Source organism: Astatotilapia calliptera, chromosome 23 (genome assembly GCF_964374335.1).
Source record: "Astatotilapia calliptera chromosome 23, fAstCal68.1, whole genome shotgun sequence".
NCBI lineage: Eukaryota > Metazoa > Chordata > Actinopteri > Cichliformes > Cichlidae > Astatotilapia > Astatotilapia calliptera.
The window spans coordinates 22953860-22976287 of NC_137443.1; the positions used below are offsets into that span (position 1 = coordinate 22953860).

General features: G+C 43.1%; 1 protein-coding gene across 1 annotated transcript in view; it reads left to right on the forward strand.

Moving 5' to 3' along the window:
• The window catches only part of LOC113015963 (Krueppel-like factor 7), a 46412-nt gene extending 24397 nt beyond the window's left edge, over positions 1-22015 (forward strand). Inside the window, exons 2-4 of the mRNA XM_026158358.2 lie at positions 5274-5901; positions 15548-15671; positions 21809-22015. Of these exons, the coding sequence (XP_026014143.1) occupies positions 5274-5901; positions 15548-15671; positions 21809-21860 (804 nt within the window). The 3' untranslated portion in view covers positions 21861-22015. The remainder of the gene's footprint in view (positions 1-5273; positions 5902-15547; positions 15672-21808) is intronic.
• The last annotated feature ends 413 nt before the right edge of the window (positions 22016-22428 follow it).

The window sequence follows — 22428 nt, forward strand, 5'->3', positions numbered from 1 at the left end:
TTTTATTAGCAGCGTAGTGGGGTGCTAACAGTTGGGAGGCAGCATGCGCTTTGATGGTGATGGCAGGCGGCTCAGCGCAGGCCAAATGTGAAGGGAGGTGATGGAGAGAGAGAGGATCAGCTGCCAGGCCAAGGGCCCCCATGGAAGAGGGGAGGAGTGAGAGCGAGACAGGGAGGAGGAGAAATGAGAAAAGTCAAAGTGTGAAGAGTGCAAGTGAGTGAATCGGGCCTGGTTCACAGCTCTCAGCCCACTCGACTTTGTGAAAGGCGTGTGAGTCTTGTGATCAGCGAATATTTATCACACCTGCTGTATTTTAAGCCTCACTAAGCAGAGGTGTGTTGTGCACGTGTGATTTCAGAGTGTGGCTCAGTAAAACAAAAGGCAGCAAAGGAGGAGGAGGAAAGGCAGTTTAGTTCAGTTGATATGAGCTTGATCAAAAAAATTTACATGAAACCAGCTTCATGATATTTTTATTTATATTTTTGTGCCTGAGCTTTGTGACTTTGGAAGCTGAAATGTATTTTCTCGTGGACCGTTAAATAAGATAACTGTTAGATAAATAGGAAATCTCACGAGTAGAAACTCATGCAGCATGGAGAAAAGACGCATGTCTGATGGAAACTTGGTCCATGTGTCGCTGAACCTTTTTAAAATGTTTCTGTGCTAAATGATCTGATAAAAAGGAAGTTCTTTTCAGCATAGACAATCTTTTGTTTCTTGTAAAGGTTATTTTGAGCATTCTGAAGCCACAGCATGAAATTAACCAGAGCTGTGCTCAAATTGCAAACGATGGTGAGAAAAACAAAAAAAATGGCTAGAACAGCCATAGTAATACAAAATTTAATGTAAGAAAACCCTAGAAAACTCACATCATCTCAGTTTTTGAGATGATGATTTTCTTTATTAAGGAATAAAAGTTATCCAAACCTACTTGGCCCTGTGTGAAAAGGTAATTGTCCCTTTACACTAATAACTGGTCGGGCCATACTTGACAGCAAGACCTGCAATCAAGCGTTTGTGATAACTGGCAATGAGTCTTTCAAATCACTGTGCAGGAATTTGGTTCACTCTTCTTTGCAGAATTGGTTTAATTCAGACACTTTGGAGGATTTTCCAGCATGAACGGCCAAAACATTTCAGTCTGAAAAGTCCAGACTTTGACTCGGCCACTCTAAAGCCTTCATTTTTTTTTTTTTTTTTTTTTGAGTCATTCTGAGGTGGACTCACTGCTGTGTTTCTGATCATTGTCCTGCTGCATAACCCAAGTGCTCTTGAGGTTCAGGCCATGAACTGATGGCCGGACATCCTCCTTCAGAGCAGAAGTCATGGTTCCATCAATTACAACAAGTCGTCCTGAAGCAGCAAAGCAGCCCCATCACACTACCACCACCATGTTTGACTGTTGCTGTGATGTTCTTTTTATGAAATGCTGTTACTTTTATGTCAGATGTAACGGCACTTAAACCTTCCAGAAAGTTCAGCTTTTGTCTCGTCAGTCCACAGAATATTTTCCCAAAAGTCTTGGGAATCATCAAGATGTTTTTGGCAAATGTGAGACGAGCCTTTGTGATCCTTTCTGTCAGCAGAGGTTTTCTCCTTGAACTCTCTCATGGATGCCAGTCTCTTTCTTATTGTGGAATCATGAACTCTGACCTTAACTGAGACAAGTGAGGCCTGCAGCTGTAAAAACCCTTAGAAGTGGCTTTGTAACCCTTTTCAGACTGATAGATGTCAATGACTTTGTTTCTCTCCTGTTCTTGAGTTTCTTTAGATCGTGGTGTGTTAGCTTTTTTCCCCCTAATAATGCTAACAACATCTACATACATAATACAAACAAACCTTTTTGTCACTTTTGGAATCCCAAACAATTTATCACCATGTTCATTACCTTGTTCGCTAATTCCTTTTTGGTTTGGTTAGCATGGTGCTGCAGTGATTTGCACTTCGCCTTACAATAAGAGGTTTTACACTCAAGTCCACCGCCTGCCTGGGACATTTTTGTATGGAGTTTGCATGTTATCCCTGGGTACTCTGCCTTCTTACAAATGTTCAAAGACATCCATGTTAGGTAATTATTGATTCTAAAGTAGTGTTAGTGGAGACCTGTACAGGGTGTACTAGACCCTCCCAAAGACCTTGAACTAGGTAAAGGAAATTAATCGATAAACTAAATATGATTAAAGATAATATTTAAAATTAATTAATTAAATCCGATTGATAATGAACAAAATTCCTCCTAAAGTTGGTAAGTGTATCTTTCTTTTGGAACATCCAGGAGCAAATGCTGCAGATGACTAGTTGATTCAAATCGAGGCTATTTTTAATGTGAAGCAACATTGCTAATGACTACACCACCGTGCATGTAGATCTACTGTGTACAAATGGCATCCACGATTTTTTCTCTTTAAATACAGAATACAACAGAAAAAAGAAAAACAACAAATGAAAAAATACATGGATGTCTGGAGTTGCTGGGAAGTCACCCAACCACCCGCTTGAAGGAGGAGGAGGAGGTAGAGGAGGAGGCGGGGCTGCTGGAACGGCCATTGGATTGTCTCAGCTTATCTTGGCTCGCATGAAGGAATCATCCCGAAAGCCTTTTAGGAAACGGACCCTGGCTTTGTGCAGAGCCAATTGATGCCGACTCTCCAGATCGGCGTTTGTCCAAATGGAGTCGAGGCGGGCCATGAGTGTTCCTTTATCCTGGCTGTTGTGGGATGCTTTGGCTCTTGATTTCACACACACAGATGCCAATTGCACATTCACTTCAGGCCACAACGAGCAGTTTATGCACGTGCGTAGGTGTTCACACAAACACCCGTACAAGAGCTGCATGATTACACACACGGTAGCGCAATTATACACACGCGCACTTGCAATAATTACGCGTGCACGCACACACACACACACACACACGCACACACAAGACACTGGCATAATTACATGCGGCCACATACATACACCCACACCACTTCACAGAGGAACTGCTGATCAACTGCATGACCTTCTCTCTAACAATGTTAATGTCACCACCTGGGGGAGGTTGGAGGGGGGGGGGGGGGGGGGCTTGATGGAGTGATTGGAGTGAAGAAAGACAGATTCAAAGAAAGAGCCCACGATAAGCTTGTATTGCCCATCACCGCCTCACCTGGGGCCCACTTTCATCCTCCGTGCAAGGGTTAGCGTCTTCCCATTCTGTGCACACACACCTTATACATGCAGGCATGCACACGCATGCAACGCTGGAGTACACCCCCGGCACCTCGCCGTGGGTCGTAACCGAACATTTATCGTGCGTGAACCCTCCCCTACGTGCTTGCGTGCAAGAGGCCTGTGCCTCGCCCGCTGACAGGATCCTGTTACGGCAAATGTCACACTCCCAAAAAGGATTCACCCCCCCATGGAGAAAATGAAGTCAAGACCTTCGCTCACACTGTGTCACTCTCCCACCTTGTCCCCCCACCATCACTCTCCTTCAGTCTCCTTTTTCCTCCTCTTCTTCTTCTTTTTCTTCTTCACCTTCCTCAGCCCCGCTCTCCACTTATCCATTTCTATCCTCTTTTCCGCTCCCTTGAACTATCGCTGCCTCGCACACACTCACCTTGGTTTGCAGTCCTCAGCATTTTGCCGAATAAAGTACCTTTTAACTGGATGGTTTTTAGCGGATAATTAGTCCTCACCTTGGGAAAGGAAGGGACAACAATGCAGGAGGAAAAAAAGAAAAGTAAAAAGAAAAGCAGGTTGATTTTTTGGGTGGGGGGGCAATCGGTGGATGGGCTGAAGGTGTTAGAGGCCATGCTGTAAACAGAGCAGGGTTGCGTTTTTTCTATAGCTCACTGACCGACAGGTGCTTCTCCCGTCACGTTTCGACAGCTTCAATATTAAATTCGCTCCCAAAGAGAGAGAGAGAGAACAGCGAGTGGGACGTCTCCCTTCTCATTCAGCGGAGCCATCAACGGCAAAGACCTCTCAGACGGCGCATGAAAGAACGTATTTTTTTAAAGCCATCACCAGGTAAAAAACCCCCAGCAAAAACAACATGTAGGCGTACAGTCTAGGGAGGAGACACGGTGCATTATCTTCACTTCTCGCTGTAGATGTGGTCCATAGCAGCTTTTTAATTTGATGTCAGTATGCAAATACTGTAAGCAGTCAAGAACAAAAAAAACCCAACAACTCCAAATCTCTTTTTGTTCCTGGAAGAAAATGACTTAAAGGAGAAATCCCTCGGCAACACACCCACCCCTCCACCTCACCTTCGAAACAGGAGAAGAAAACGTGCAGTTTTATTTTTAGAAGGTGCAAACAAGGAAAGGGGTGGTGATGGTGGGGTGGGTGCTGCTGTAAGATTGTAAATGTCTCTGATGTGTTCAGTCTGCACAACCTTATTCCTGATAATGGAACTAGCTGCTCTGTCTGTCAGTGCCTATTTACACACAAATGAAGTGGCGAGTTGCACGCGCCCAGTGGAGCTGCTAGCCTCCATCTCAGCTGTCAAAACGGGTTAGTGGCTACAAGCAAAACACAACGATCCCTCGGATCAAACTGTGGCCGGCCATTCAAATGTAATAGCTTCATCCTTGGACATGGAGCGTCTCTTTCCTCCCCCCTACTCCCCAACCCCACCGTCGCACGCTCGCTCTGCCTCCTAGAACCTTGCCGGCTTGTTGGAAAGTAATAGACTTCTCAGGATGCCAGTTCGCACAAATCTGGGATGCAGCCTTTTATTTGCCCTCCGCGGGGAGAGGTGTTTGGAGTAATAGGGATGAAGCGGACCATAACTACAGCTGAATAAATCTTCCTATCTTGGCTCAGTGGAAGCCTGTGTGCACATGGTTTGTCAAAGCTCCATAAAATGTTGTTTGATAGGAGTTCTGTACAGTTTAGGAGTTCTCCTCCTGCTTTCCCCGTTGCCTCCTCTTTTTTCTTTTTTCTCCTCCCGTGCTACAGCGGTTGCAATCAATCAGTGTTTAATCAGCCGTCTTGCTGGAGTTGCCAGGTAATCCTGGCTGTCTTGGTGGCTATCTGTGTTTGTGTGTGTGAGTGTGTGTGTGACAGCTGGCAGAGCTGCTCTGTTGCCTGTGTGGGTGAGTGGATGGCACCATGCAGGTTTTTCTCTGCACAGCATGTAAAGGCATATCGGATGATCTGATGGGCTGTTGAAATTGTCAAGTGGGATTTGAGAGCGAGGGTGTGCAAATGACCGAATGTGTGAATTTGCCTGGGTTAAATCTAAACCGAGTGTTTTTTCTCCCGCTTTTTCCCTCCTGTAGACCTGCCTGGAATTGGAGCGCTATCTGCAGACAGAGCCCAAGCGTTTGTCGGAGCTCTTTGACCAAGACTTGGATGGCCTCCTAACTCCAGCCTACATGAAGGAGGATGGAGAGGAGGAGCTGTCAGACACCCTGCTCCCCAGCCTGCCGAGCCTCCCAGAACCACCGAGCCCACCTCCGGTGATCCTTTGCCCTACTCGAAAGAACTTCCCTTCCCCTGGCGCTGTGAGGAGAGACCTCAAACCCAAAGGAAAAGGGCTGGAAAATGTAGAGGGCATGGAAGGGGTCCACCAGGCTCAGCTGAGTGCCGTCACCTCCCTGACACCTCCGTCATCGCCAGAACTCGGCCGACACCTCGTCAAACCCAACCAGACGCTGACGGCCTCGGCTGATGGGACACTCACCTTGAAGCTGGTAGCCAGGAAGGTGGGGCTTAGCGCAGCCAGGTTGGTGGCGGGGCACACGCTTCCTGTCCAGGTGAAAGATGAAGATGAGGGGGCTGCATGTGTGATCGGGGTTGGAGAGCTACCAGAAAACAAGAAGAGGATTCACCGCTGCCAATTCAATGGTTGCAGAAAGGTGTACACCAAGAGCTCCCACCTAAAGGCCCATCAGAGGACACATACAGGTAGGAAGTCTTCTTCTTCTTCTCTTTTTATCTGCTCCCTTTAGGGGTCACCCAAGCACATCATATGCCTCCATTTCATTTCTAGCATCCTCCTCCGTCCTTCACTGCATCCACAAATCTTTTTTTTCTTTTGCTCCTGCCTGGCATCTTCATCTTCAGCATCCTTTGTCCAACATATCCATTATCCTCTGCACACGTCCAAACCATCTCATCCTTGAATAAACCTGAACTTTCACTCTGATGTACTAATTTCAAATCTTGTCCATTCTGGTCACTCCCAATATAAATCCTGTCATCTTCAGTTCGGCCTCTGAACCACACTCTCCAAGCCATACATCATAGCAGGTCTCACTACCATCCTGTAAACTGTGCCTTTCACTAGTGCTGCTATGCTTCTGACACAAATCACCCCTGACATGCGTTTACTCTCTAGTGAGTCTCTAGTCCTGCTGACGGTCCCCTGGACAGCAGGTATGGGCAGCAGTCCTTGTCCTCTAGCCTCTGTAAGCTTGGTGCACAGGAGAAGGTTCTTCTTAGAGTCGTCCTCTATCTCGCTGTGGACGTCTAGAGCCACAAAAATGACTAGCCAGCCTTCTGGTATGGAAACATGACACAGGAAGACCTGAGTCTAGCTGGTTAGTAGCGACTGTACTTTCAAAATAAGAGGACAGAAATGTTCCACAAGTAAATACCTTGCAGATGGCATCACTCATACGCAATTGAATACGTAATGCATACATAGCATATAGCTTACACAGCACAGGGCACAATGTCAGATTCCCACTATTAGAACTACTACAGAAGTATTTATAGTCTTATCATACTGTATGTGAAATTGACACACAATATTAAGTTTTCATTTTCAAATATCTTGTCAATAATGCCAATAAATAGTTACCTTTTAACTCCAATTCTGAATTTGAGCAGAATAGTTGGGGCACTTTTCAGATATGATTTCAGTAAGCCGCTTTCAGCGCGGCAGCTCTGAGGGCGCCTCTACAATCACAGGTAGCCCCTTCATGAACCTGTAATAAAACTGACTGACGCTCATGGTTGGTGACAGGTTAAAAAGGCTCAATCCTGAAGCTAAATGACCGCTGCACGCCGAGCGAGACACAGACAGACACCGAAGATGAAAGAACAGGATTCAAAGAGTATTTTCTTCTTTTTTATAGCACACACTCTGACTCTTTTCTTGTCTTTGGATGAGCACTGAGTTGGTTTTTTTTTTTGTGTCCGACCATTTTTCTTCTACCGGTGATGTCTCGAAGCCTCGCCCACTCGGGGAGATGCGTTTAATATGTCGGGCAGTTCTGTAACAATCTTCCGGTTTATCACAGTCCGTGCTTCCACCCTCCTGGGTTTTCAAATTTTTAGATAACCTCACTTGGAAATACCGAGTGCAAATCCACCTGCTACACATTCTTGGAACAAAATGCACACAAAACGATAAGGAATGTGCAAGAAGCAGCAGCTCTGTAATCACAGAACAGGGTCTGTGCCTTATTGAAATATCAAAAATGAAAGATAAAAATGTGACGATTTGAGAAAAAGGCAAAAAATCCCCCCAAAAACCACGACTCTTATCCTCACTCTTTCTGCTTAAGTACTTCTCTGAGCCAAACCAGGGTAGGTCCTCCTTGTCAAGGTTCTTCACATGAAGGAAGGGGGGAGGGTTCAGAAGCTATAACTCTCCCGCTCCTCCATCTCAATCCCAAACCACTCAGACCTCTGTCAGGGAGCTGTCCTCTGTCTGAGTAAGTGCGCAGTGATGGATGGATTGACCTGGATAGGCTGCCATTTCCTCGGTTTATTTCAGGCCTTGCCGTCCTCTATGCGTTCTATAAGTCTAGGTCAGTGTTTCTCAATCTGAAGTTGTCAGATTTTGTTTTTACAGGGTTGGTAATGGGATCATTTTTAAGAACAAGGGAAATATTTTTCAAATGTAACTTTATATTATAATCCCATGAGGCAGGACATGAGGGATAACCATCTCAGCATTTTCTCCAGTGTGTCAGAGATTGCTGTTATTAACTTGCAGCTTATTTAATAATAATAATAAATTTTATTTATGAGCGCCTTTCAAGTCACCCAAGGACACTTTATAATAGGATAAAACACTTAGTAAAACAATGGGAGAATAAGAACAATAAAACAAAAGCACAAGATAAAATGAACAAACAGTGGATTCACAGTGAATATGCAGATTTGAACAGATGAGTTTTGAGTTGGGATTTAAACTGGGGGAGAGAACCAATGTTTCTTATTTCTGGGGGCAGAGAGTTCCACAGCCTGGGAGCAGAGCAGCTGAAAGCTCTGCTTCCCATGGTGGTGAGGCGGAAGGAAGGTACAGCAAGCTGGATAGAAGAAGAAGATCGAAGTGAACGGTCAGAACAGGTAGTGGTTAACAGGTCAGAAAGGTAAGGAGGAGCGAGGTTATGAATGGCCTTGAAGGTGAGCAGAAGAAGTTTGAATATTATCCGGAATTTCACAGGGAGCCAGTGAAGTTCCTGAAGAACAGGGGTGATGTGCTGGTAGGAGGGGGTTCTGGTGATAATGCGAGCAGCAGAGTTCTGAAGCAGTGGAAGCTTATGGAGGGATTTTTGGGGGAGACCATGCAGAAGAGAATTGCAGTAGTCAATACGGGAGGTAACAAGACTGTGGACAAGAATGGACGTAGACTGGGTGGAAAGAGAAGGAAGCAATCTGTTAATGCTGCGTAGATGGAAGTAGGCAGAACGGGTGAGATTGTTGATGTGAGATTTATAGGAAAGTGAACTGTCTAGGATGACACCAAGGCTCTTAACCTGAGGAGAAGGGAAAACTGTGGAGTTATCGATGGTGAGTGAGAAATGGTTCGCCTTCAAAAGGTTGGATTTGAGCTCTTCTGTGTGTCTTCTTTTGGTTGGCGAGCTGAGAGCGATGTTATTTTTGTTCGGTCTTTTCTCTTCCCCCCACACTCCGAGAGAGGCGTTCAGCGGTATAATGAGATGGATATTGACATGTGATAGGTAGCCATATAGCTGTTTCCTTATTTATTTTAACCGCGGGAGGTACAGCGAAGCGCGTCCATCATAGTAAATGAAGTTACAGTGACTCAAATTGGATTGGGCTCCCCCGCCTTCTAAATTTATCCACTGCTTGGTTGACAGATCACCAGAGCTGTCCAGCGAAGACGCTACATGCGACTTGTTTACCAGCTCTGGCTTGCCTCTTTGAAAAGAAGTCATCATCTGAGTGTGAGAGATGATGAAAACATCACACCCTATGTGTTGGAACAAATTTGCACAGACATGCCATCATTGATTCCCCCAGCGTGGTGTGTCTACAACCCTTGTGATTAGACTCCATGCCAACTGGGCCAGCTATGGGGGACCAGAGCCACCAGTGCTGTCCAGTCACAAAATCCATACAGACAAATCACAAAAAGTCTCAATTAAATGAAACTGAAATCCAGAGAGCTGTGTGGAGTAGTTGATATTAAAATGTATGTGAAGGCTGAACCGACCATAGGAATCTGAACATAGTGATGCTACAACATGATGTAAAAGTCTTCAGCCAACGCTCATTTCTTTATATTTTGTTTCTAAGAATTCAGACTTTCTTCTGATGTTTTAAAGTGCTCTTGAACAACAGTTCTCCAGGTTTTCTTTGGACATTGCCTGGTTTTCCACTCATTTTCCATCCACTCCTTGTACCTGACCATTTTCAGAGGAGAGTTTTTTGTTTGTTAAGCCACTTAAAACTGACCTATGACCCATTAAAACATAAAACAAAGCACTGAACCAAAGAGACAAACCACCGTTGTGTCTACGCACAACACACAGCGTAGCAAAAAAACAATTTTAAATTGTAACTTTAGACTCTTTGTTGTTACTTGACTTGCCTGAAAGTCTAAAAGTAAAATCATACCTGGATCCTGGATAGAAAAACACACAGTGGAGCACTATCAGTCATGGATCGGCCTCCCCAGAGCCCGGACCTCAACATTATTGAAGCAGTGTGGGATCATGTTGACAGAGAACAGAACAAAAGGCAGAAACATCCAAAGAAGAGCTTTGAATGTCCTTCAAGAAGCCTGCAGAACTATTCCTGAAGACTACTTAAAGAAAGCTGCCTAAGAGAGTTCAGACTGTGCTGAAGAATAAAGGTGGTCACACCAAATCATGACTTTCAAGCTCATTAAAATTGTATTTCCATGTATGTTTGCACATGTTTCAATACACTGCTGTGCCATTTCCATAGCAGAATTAGGAATGGCTCAAGACTTTGCACAGTACTGTACCGTAATCTGACATCCATACTATATTTTGTGTTTAACTCGGTTAATTAACAGAGTAAATAGCAGAGGGGGCACCTTTATTTGTCTTGTGATATCTTTGAATTTTGAGATGGAGCATTCCAATCCATAGTTACAGTTTAGGTCCAAACCTCTGGAAACTTGAAAAACAAACCTCCAAAAACAGCGGCTGCATGGCTTACTCATTACCAATGTATTAAGAAACATGTCTTAAGCTGTTTTCCCACATTAACTTCAAACAATTTTAGAAGAATTAGTTTGGGATCATTTTGATCCTTTCTCACACGCAGCACACAGCAGGAAATAGTCTGCCTCGGATGCGTTCACACTGTTGGAAGTACTCCGTGTGGTTTAGGCGATAGAGCTGCTCGGGTACAGCGTGTATAGGAGGCAGGACACATGATGAGCAGTGGATTCATCAAACAGACATTACAAAGACGCTGCACTATGGAGCTGCCTGCTTAAAGACCCCTTTCGGGTAATGTCTAGAAAACTTTGGAGCTGCAGTGTCAATCAGCTGACTGTTTGGGAAGTTGTAGAAGGCTGCAGGAGAAGGAGCTCACCTGTCAATCATCTGTGCTGACGCTGTATCGTGTCTGGAGCTAGCTTGGTCCTTCCCCAGTGAATATGTACCTATTTTATGAACCATTTAATAGTTATTAAACCAAGATAACACCCCCATTTTTCACTCTGTTTATATTTATTTATAATGGCACTAAGTTAATATTATGACTTGACCAATCACTTCAACTATAATTGATTTGCCTCTCTTTAACTATTTGTCTAATTGACTAATTGTTGGGAGTGTCTATCATTGCACACCTGAATAGACAAACAGAGAAAAATTAATGTGGCAACCTCTTTTTATCACCCCCCTCTCTACCCTGTAAATTATTAAGAAAAATTTACATTAAAATGATTTAATGACAGTGCCACAACTTCCATATAGCACCATTAAAAACACACTTCCTCCCTTCCCCCATGGAGCCTATCAGTGTCACGTAAGGTGCTTTAACATAAAAGCAGTGAAAAAAGAACATCTGTCTTGTTATTCAAACCGGGAAGGTAGAATGATAAACGGGGAAAATGTCGACTTAAGATGACAAAGGGAGCCACAAAAGCTGAAGAAAGAGGAGAAGAGCGACGTGGAGTGAAACAAAGAGTAGATGAAGACAGAAGACAGGGATGGGGGAGGTACAGTGGAGCGACCCTCTTCAGAAAAAGACAGCAGTGCCACGGGCTCCCCCATTCACTGAGCCATTATCCTGACAAGTTTAAAGATGTCATTACTCAAATCCTCTTTTTCTTAGTTGTTATTTCCATAAATTACTGACGGAGAAAAGGCAACGATTTAATCTGGAATTAGACGGGCTGAGTTGAAATGACAGTGCCCTGTAGAGCTTTTTGTGAATAGGCTTATGGGAGATAAGGAATGGTACAATTAGATTTTGGGTAGGGTAAAACACGAGGACTGTTGGGTTATTCTGCCTTCGCTCTCTCGCTCTTTCTCCTGTTTCTCATCATTTTCCCTCTCTGGCTCTCTCCTCCTCTCATTCTGTCTCGGTCTTTTAGCCAGTACGCTGTCTCTCTCTGCATGTTCGCCTCTCTATCGGGCTCATATTCTGTCACTCTGCTCTTTTGCCACTTTTAGTTTTTTTTAAAAGGGGGTCTAGGTATATGTATATATATTTTTTTATATTCCTGGACTCTAATTTTGTTCTGATTGGCTGCCTTTTGTAAACAGAAAGCTTGAACAACAGTGAGGCGGGGCTTGTGTGCCTGACGTGACCATATTAGGAGTATCAGCTCTAAGTGACATCATACAAAGGAAAAAGTAGAAAAAACTGTCTGAAAAGGAGCATTTAGAGTAGAAACATGATCAGGTAGAAATGGAGGCTAAAAGCTGGACTCCTCATCACTGCCTTTGTTAGCTTTGTGTTAGCATGCTTGTCTTTGCAGATGCTAGCAAAGAGCTGAAGTTGTGTTAGGAGTGTAACGCGCTTGCTTCTATCCTGGTTACCATCATGCTCTTGTCCTCTAGTCCAACGTCAGACTATTTTTTTTTCTTTGTACCCGCCTGGTGTGCAAATAACCGAAGAACCTTTGTAACACAAGTAGTGACATAATTTCAGTAATAACTCTACCATATATTTTTGATGTAAGGCTATCTCTGTTATGATTTATTGTGAGAATGATGGCACCTCATTTGGCCTTTACGACCACAAATAGGCTCTTTCCACTCTTATTCTTTTAAAATATTACAATGTGTCTTTGGATATGTGAGAATATTTTTTCAATCAACTACAAAACTAATTTAAAGTGCCTTTTAAAAAAAACCTGCCAGGCACTGTGTTAGAAATGATTAAGCCTTTTATGAAAAAAGGCTTCATCCCATGCTTTCCCATCATCCTCACGTCTCTTACTAACGCACTTCAATTCTCCATTACTTCCTCCATATTTCATCTTTGTCTCTTCCCCTCGCTCATCTCCGAGCCAGCAGTGCTGGTTGCGGGGCTGGCGCCTATAAAGCCGCCTCTCCGAGAGCCTCTGTAATGACCTCTGAGACCCAAATGCCCTGCTTCAGCGTCAGCTAATGGAGGGAATGTAATTAACTTCACCACTGGCACCTGAGAGGCTGGAGAGAACGGGCGCATGGGTGCGTGTGTTTGAGCATTCGGAAGTAACAGATTACGCCTAATGGGATTACGGTGACTCAGGAAACACCCAGTTATCAGATTATGGATGAGAAATATGTGAGCACTCATTTGATTATTTTAAAATAAAAAAGCATTTGTAAAGATGGAGGGAGGAGGGGGTGGAGTATTTTGATTTTATGCATTTCTTCCCTGAAATGAAAAGGGAGAAGTGCCGGTTAATGGTGGATTTTATTAAATCATTCGGAATAAATAATTGTTTTAAAAAGCAGCGCCCAACTGTCCACAATCCTGATTCTTTAAATCATAACAATAATCCACTTAGCTCAATAATCTACATTATACAGGCAAAGTAATCCAAAAGTAACAGAAGGTAATCAGATTATGCTGCTGGGTTCAGGCTAATCCAGTGGATTAGGTTACTAATGGACGTTTAAAACTGTCAATCAGTCGAACTGTATGTTTTTACAAGTAGCATTTCCAGTCCGGTGTCTGTTTGCAGAGGCGAGTGGGTACCTGCTCTACTTCACTGTTTGGGCATCTTGAGAGAGAGCGGGAAGGGTGGATTTTTTTTCTAAAGGGGGGGGGATGTTGCTAGGCAACGGAGGCAGTGTATCGTTGGAGGAGTCGGTAGCTGAGTGGTTATGTACTGCTGCAGGCTCTGGTCTCTTAGTGCCCCCCTCCTCCTGCACCACCACTACTACTTCCACCACCATCATCGCCCCCTCAGCCCCGCTCCTCACCCCCGCCTCTTGCCCTGTACAGCTCTACGGCTACCGTCGCTAGGCAACTGCCTCCGTGCTCTGCCAGCGTGCTCAGTAATTGGCCGGTGGCATGGCGGCGTACCGTTGCCAGATCCAGCCAGCTGCACTGCCTCCTCATGTTTCACCACATACCCCCTACCCACCCCACGTCTCTCTTAGACATACACTCACACACAGATACACCCCACCCCCCTTGATCCCATTGCTAGGCAACGGATTCAGGCATTTCTGCCTCCCAGGAATTTCATTGGCCAGAGTCGGATGGCCCAAACCTGCAGCTCTGGGATGGAAGGGGACAAGACTAATTTCTGGATTTAGACCAAAAGCACTTTAAACTCTACAGTTTTTTGTTAAAGGGACAGTTCACCGCAAAATCGAGTAGTTTTTTACATTTATATATATACATATATATATGTATATATATATCGATATAGATATACATATATATATTTTGCCTCTGTTCTGCAGTCCTATTTATCAATCCAGATTGTTTTAGTCTTGCCCAATTGTGGCGCTATTGTGTGTAACTCCTGATCCTAGAAACAAAAGCGGTCCAGGAGAGCAAAAAAAGGTTAGGTAGTAAATGAGAATAAACCAAATTGACTGATAGACTCAGCAGACTCATATAAACTTACATTTAAACCACAAACAAAACTGATGGCCTAGACAGAGTCATCTTGGTGACTTAAATATCCAAAAGAACTACACTGAATGGAATAAATGGCACAGGTGTACCAGATCCACTGAAATTAGAACACAGGAAGTTGCACCATTTAAGTTCCCTCTTAGCTGATCTGCAATGGAAGCTAACTGTTGGCAGGGGGGTAATGAAATTAATAAATTATATAAAAATACAAAAAATTGGGGTTTATCTAAATATAAAAATAATGTTAATAAATGTTAATAAGTCATGTATGCAAAGTTTCATTGAGATTGGCCAACCCATTAAGGAGGAGATGGGGGTAAATACATATACATATGCAATGGATACGCTCCCATCATTACAGTCAGATCTTCAAATAAAAGCAGGTACGCTACAGCCAAAATCAGCATATAGACATGGTTTATCACTTTAAAAAAAATTGAAAAAGAAAGAAAGTACTGATTATTTTAGATCCGGCCTGAAATACTATGTGAATATCTCCCACATTTGGCTCACAGATGTGGCCCCTCCTTACTTTACACAAGCTCTCATTGCAGTTTTGACAGAGCAGTTGATCTATTGATTTTGTCCCTTTAGATAATCGCATTCAATGAATTAAGCCAGTAGTCGTGGTGAAAGCGCTCGAGCAGAGTTGGTCAGCCTCGAGCACCAGTCCAGATGGGATGTGACTGATGCAGGTGACATCTTCGGAGTTGGACGCAGCTGGCGGATTGTGGCCTCCTTGCCATTATGTGTCTGGCCTAATTATCACTACCCCCTCCTTCCCTACCAGCATATCTGCAGCCTCCTTTGCCTTAATCCACTTCTGCAACACTTCTCTCCTACTCTACTTTTCCCTCCCCTGGTCTCATCTCACCTCCTCCTCTCAGTCTCTCATCCACCTTGCCTCTAATCCTCACCCCTCCCTCCCACCCTCCCTCCCTCTCAACCTCTTCTCTCTCAACCCTCCTCTCCTCTTCTGCATGTTCAGCAAGATTGGAGACCAGTGGGAGCTTCTCCATCTCATCCCATTGCTCTCTTTACAGTCCCTAAAAAAGGAAATGGTGACAGGAGGCACAGGGATCTTTATCAGACTGGAAGCTAACATGCACTCACAATATACAGGACACACTCATTAAAATAAAAGCTCTGCCAATATCAAACAGGAAGATAAAGGGTTAGCGGCAAAGAGCTTTTTGCATGGGCGCAGAACAACAAATAAGCGTGTGATTGGTGTATGAGCGATCAAACAGGTGCTCACGTGTGCTTTTTTTTTACCCCCTAGGTGAGAAGCCATACAAGTGCTCGTGGGAGGGCTGCGAGTGGCGATTCGCCCGGAGCGACGAGCTGACGAGGCACTACCGCAAACACACCGGCGCCAAGCCTTTTAAGTGCAACCACTGTGACAGGTCTGTCAAAACATGCCTCTCCCTCCTTCTCCGTGTCTTATATGTTTTTCTTCACTTTTTTATCCGAGCGCTATTTGAAGTACTTCCACAAGCACAGCAGGCTGTGTTTTAACATTGTGTTTGGTGTAGTGAAGACAAGATGCTGGTTACACACCCCGAAATGTGTTTTGGTACTGACCCAGTTTAAAAGTGTGTTGGCAGGATTACTAATGTGCGCTCCAAGACCCAACTCGCTCAGTGTTTGAGCGAGTTGAGCTCAGTGTTTCAGCTCTAGACCCACATTAGGGACGGTGCAGCATATTAATAGTGAATTTACACACATGATGATAGATAGTCTTTATTTGGATTCAGAGCGGGACAGAGGTGTAAAATGAGTTTCATTAGCAATGAAACACCTAACAACCTGGGATATTAATTTAATTTGCAGGGTATTAAGTAAATAAATACTGGCTTTATTATCAGAAACACTGGCAATAAAGAAAAGATAGACACAGCCTTTGAGGGTGAAGCTGGTGCTATAGTCCATTTAATCTGTGCTCTTTTTTTGCCCAGCAGGGGGTCACTCGTCTGACTGTACAGAAATCTGGCAAATTATCCACATTTCTCATTTCTTACACACTTAGGTTAGGGTCTCGATTGTTAGCTTAGAGTTTTATTTAATACATGATGAAAAGGTACATAAGGCTATCCCGGGTAAAACTTGAGTCTTCAAGTGTGGACCTCACTGACCATCGGGTGATGTCATGGCTATCTTTTATATACAGTCATTAATCTCAACAGTCACTGACTTTAGTTTAAACAGTGGAAATTGGTTGAATTTGTAGATTTTTAGACATTTACAGGAGGGAAATGTATTTGGGGAATTGTTGAAGCCACCATAACCCTAAATACAGGTGTAAGTGTGTGTGTGGGTTACTGGAAATAAAGCCCCAGGCTGGCCCAGTGATTGGGCAGGCTTTCCGGTGAACTCGATAATCCCTGTCACCTGAAAAGTCCTTGTGCAGAGCAAGCTGAGCATCCGAGAAGTTTACCACACAAAAACAAAAACAACTAATGAATTTAAAAAAAATTTGTTAATTAACTTTAACTAACAGCTATTTTAGCAATAAACAGAAAAAAATATATAAATCAATAGTAAAGTCCTAATTTATGGTTTATTTATGTAACTAGGAATCCAAACAATCACAGGACCTCTAAAGAACAGGCACTTGGAGAAAGGGGAGAGGAAAACCACCATTTTAATAGGAAGAAACCTCCAACAGAACTATGCTCATGGAGCACCCATCCTCTCCAACTGGTTGGGGGTTAGGGGAAAGAGAAGAGAGTAGAGAGAGTCAGAACAAAAGGGGGAAAAAATGATTGAATCTTTAAATGACATCTTTTAAATGTGCACATTTAATGTTGCAAATGAGAGTGTTTTAAACCAAATCACAACCTTTTCCTAAACCTACCTAAGTTTGATGCTTAAATACACAAACTACAGTCTCCAGGTGATTTATAACCTAACAACTTCCTGCATATACTGCTTTTAACAAGTATTTTCAATAACAGTTTGATAATGCTCCCATATTGTTTATAAACCTACAATAGAAACAGTTGTGAAACATTAGCGTTAAATATTTGCATTTTTGTTCGTTAACATTTTAACAATAATTGTTTTTTTATGATAGTTATGATGGACTATTGCCATTAAACACTTTGCAGATCATAGATAATGTTTTGTTTGCTGTTTTGAATCAAACATCATATGAATCTCAAAGTCATGCACCTTTACACCCTTGACTGTCACCGGAAAGAGGTGATCTGTTATAGTTTGACTGTGACTCTTCCTAATTAGGCACCTTGGCCTCTGTTTAATTATGAAGCAAAGGGAAAGGGCTCCTTAAATCTGGTTCCACTGACCAAAAAAACCCCCAAACATTTTAAGGCAATTATTCACTTTTTAAATGATCAGCTTGCTGCCGACACAAAAATCTTTACTCCTATTTTAATTACACCCTGCTGTCTGTCTTTGATCTGGCCCTCGCTGACACCTCTGGGATCTCTGAGCAATATTGTCTACAGGAGCTACCACAATGCAGCAAGGCATCCCATGATAAAAAGCGTGCTTTTAAAGGATTTCATCACACACAAAAAAGGAAATTTAAAAGGTTCTTTTTGTTATTGCGCTACAGAAGAAAAAATTTTAATATATATATAGTAGTACCTGCAAGGTAAATACCGCCTTAAAATGTGCTTCCTCTGCTATACAGAGGCTTTTTGGTGACTTTTGTAGCTTTTTTTTGTATATATGTCCTTGGGTATGTGAGTGAGAACATGCAGTTATATTTTACGGTAGTAAACCATTTTATGGAGATCTTAGCAGAAACACCAAAATAGCTCTATGATGGCAACCAAACAGCAGTATTATCCTGTAAAGCTCATATTTCACAGTACAGCGCTGGATTGTTTTTACATTAAAAAGGAACTGCTGTCGTAGTTACAACAGGCACATTTTAATCCTGCTTAAGCTTCTCTCCAGTGCCTTATTGTAATTTAACTGGAAAGTTTCTTTCATTTGCCATTAACATACGGATATGTTTTCTATAAAATACTTTTATTTACTTTTACTTACGTGCTTACTTAAATTTATCTTCATATTTACTTTTTTTTAACTTACATTTACTTGCATGTTTTACTTACATTTGTTGCCATTCCTTCATTTGTTTCACTTACATTTGTCTTCACCCAAATTATTCTTGTAATTGCATCTTTTACATTGTGCTGACAGCCTTGTTTTAATCAATCATTTTCTTCTTTTTCTGGAAATTACATGCAACGCCATTTAATTATTCATGGAGCTAGAAATTAGGGAATAAAGATGTCATCTATTGTCAAAAACCGCTGCGAGCAAAAAACAGTGTGTGTCTTTTAAAGGACAGTGCAGTCTTTTTTGACAGTTTCAAAACTGATCACAGTGCAGGGTGTTATTGAATATATGACTTCTTGAATCATGCATAGGTTCATTATGAAAGGACAAAAAGAAATTCCCTCCTCACCTAAGGTACTTTGCCTTGATGCCTATTGAAAAGTGTGTATGCATATGTGTGTGTGTGTGTGTCAGGGGGCAGAGGGCCATGCAGTGTCAACTTAATCAGGTCTCAGCTGGAGAGACTGTAAATACAGTATCCCTCCCCCCTGATTTCCCACCTCCCCCCGCTACCAGACCCCCCTACAGGCACATCCCTAATTTGGGCCCACCTCTGTCATGTGTCACAGGATGTCCAACCCCTCCAGCCTAACACACACACACACAAGTGCACACACACCCTGCTGAGATGAAGGAAGAGGGGAAACAGGGGAGACAGAAAAAAGTCAGGGTGGAAGATTGAGGATGGGGGAAGTTGGGGGACGAGGGAAGGAGGAGGCAGACCTACGGTGTGCCAGCTGGTGTCGTGCCCCCGAGTCGTGACTCATACTTTACCATCTGTCTCAGCGAACGCACTCACAGTGACACACACACACACACACACACACACACACACAGAACACCCATGAATGTCTTCTGAGCCGTTCATTTATCCCACATGTGTTTGTACGGGTGCACACACTTGTGCGCACAAAGACAGTAACACACACACAGGTATGACAGTAAGACGGATGACTGGTGGCTCATCACATGTGACTCTCTCTCTTGGCCAAACACTGATTCATCAAGACGTGTTAGACAGTTCCCTCTGTCTCAGTGGAAAGAGCCAATCTGAAACCTGTGTCAAAAAAAAACAAGGTAGGAAAGGAACATCTTCTAGAAATTCATGACATGAAGGCATTAAGTGATAAATGTTAGAATCTGAGTTCAAAGAAAGACTATGGTATGTTACGATTGAGCTATAAAAATTCTTAAATTAACAGTCAAGGTTAAATTAACTCACATCCACGGCTATCATAAACCTCAAAAGCCTTCTGACTAATATTTAGAGGCGACGTCTCTAATGGCAAATAGGAATCACACTGCATAATCTTTGGGAAAACTGCCCTGCTTCTTACTGGATTTATTACCTCAGTAAACACTTCTTTCATGTGTTTGTAGTCTCTAGTATCAAGTCTTATTCTGGACAGCATTGTTCTCATTTTTAACTCATTTGGTCATAGAACCGATGGGCTTGTGCAATGATGAGGCGTCCATCATTTATCTGTACCTGTGTTCAAAGCAATTGCTAATTCTCCTAGAGAGGTGTCAGATTTTAGATGATCATTGTGTGCATGGTTTTTTTTACTAAGGCAGAGGTGGACAATTAATTTCCCCAGTGGGCCACATTAGAAACTGGGATTGTTGTGGAGGGCCACACCAATAACCTGAACTCAGTCAAACTCGGTATTAATTTTATCCCTTTGTAAGCTTGTGGGCACGACCCTCCACAACAGTCCCTGGTTCTCACGTAGCCTCTCGGGAAAATTAATTGCCCACCCTGATTGAAGGGGCCTCACCCAAATTTTGCTCAAGGTCAAGGTCATATTGATTGTTTTATGAGCACTTTCATTTTTAGAATGATCACTACTAGGGTATTCGTCAGATTTTTGTGAACTTGTATGGACTGCTCATGCTTATACTCAGACGAGTGTAAGCATTAGAAACTGGGACTGTTGTGGAGGCCCGCGCCAATGAACAAAATTCTGCTCCACATTAAATTTATCTCTCTAAAAACCTATTGGTGTGGTCCGGCCCTCCACAACAGTCCTAGTTTCTCATGTGGCCCTTTGGGAAAATTAACTGGCCACCCCTGACCTAAGGATTCTTAATCCAAATCATGCTCATCATCAAGGTCATATTGGCCATTTTACGGGAACTTTTTATCAGTTGATTTTAATTCTCATTAGTTTGTGCAATATAGCCAACCAATAGCAACAAAACTTATAACTTGAGCAAGAAGAGCTACTACCACGTGGATATTCTGATTTTAATTATGGTTCCAGGCTATTCTTTAAGATGTAGCTACCTTCTGATTGACAACTTGTTAATGAATGGTCATGCAGTGGTTTTTCAGTCAGATCCAGCCCATGCTTGTGATGTTTCTTCAACTGGTTGCACCCTGTCTGATATGTAGATGGTGTCAAAATGCTGTATAAATAAGAGTGTATTAGCTATGAAACACTTTCAATATTTTCCTTGAACCTTTAGTGTCATACTCATCTGTAACGGCTGGGAGTGATGCACTTTAACACTAGCGTGCTGTGGTTATTTATTCTGTCATAACAAAGGGACATAAAAGCAGCAGCTATTTTCTTAAACTTAGCCTTTCTTCTGTTTAGAGACACTTCCTAAAGCATTAGAAGCTTTGAAAATTCTGCAAATTGGAAGCTGTTTGTTTCTTTTTTCTGCACAGCATTAGTAAATTCATCCACTTTACTCAACTCTAAACCAGCCTCCGCCTCCATCCAAAATATTTCTCACACACTAATCAGCAAAACATCCAACTTCCAATTATCTAAAAGAAAGCAACACTTTCTTTTTGGAAAGCACTGCTTCTCTGGGGAACGAAGCTGTAGTGTTAGTTCAGCGAGCATGCCATAGAAACGCTGTTGATCTGGAGATGAAAAAGTAGGTCTCATAATGGCTGCATCTGTATGTAAGCAAGTGTGGCATAAACAAAACACCAGCTGAAAGCATATATTATGTCACTTTGTGGCAATCAGGTTGAAATAATCATTAGTAAAAATTATTTTTAAAACCCTCCCGGAAAAAAAAAAATAGGCCGACGTACTTCCAGAGCAATTCCATTTTTCACTCTGCAGCTACGCCCCAGCAATTCTGCAAGCCTGATTTCAGATGAGAGGCTTTGATTCATCTAATTTAGCTATCGTTTTACAGCACATGTTTTGCATGCTGCTCCTCCTCCCCACCACTACCACCACCACACTGTTTCAACAGATCCATCTGCGGGCTCTCTAGTTATTCATGCCGCAGCTGAAGTCATTAGGAGTGCTGCTGAAAATGCTGATTATGAATTAGTTACACATATACTAATTGCGTGTGCATTAGTGGCTCAGCACTCACTAGCTAACAGCAACATTTAGCTCAATCGACAAAACAAACTTCTTCCCCTTGCATTGGTAACGAGCTAACAAGCTGTTCTCTGTTTCTCTGTCTTTGGTTGCAGGTGTTTCTCGCGGTCGGATCACTTGGCGCTACACATGAAGAGGCACATCTGAGAGATTCGGGAGAGGTCAGCGGAAGAGTGGATGGAAGAGAGAGGAAAAGGATGGAGGCAGAGTGGAAGAAAGAGAGGAAACGTCTGCAGAAAAATAACACCTTGGATTTCAGAGAGAGACAGCAGGACGGATTGAAAAAAAAAAAAACAAGAAAACACAAGATCTGGTCTTTCTCGACTGGAGAAATTGAAACCACACAGGGACTACAGACAGAAATACAGGCAGACAGACAAACTGATCCTAAGTGGCTCTGTCAATCTGTGCACGACCAGTTGGTCCATGATTCCACGGTGACACATCTTCACCTCACAACCATCCCCCCAACTCCCCTGTGTCGTTTTGTGGACTATACAGACGCTCCATCCCACCCTTCATATGTGTCTCAGAGGGGATGTGACATGACGAGCGGCGGGCCACGTGCCTGTAGTTGGCAGCTTTTTATTTCTCACCCTTTGCAGTCTTTGCCTTGCTGTGGTCCCTCTGTGAAATGCTTCCAGCCCTGTTCATGCAGCAGTGCTCCACATGCCAGCTAGGACACCAATGCCAAACTGGACCAGTTGTACTGTAA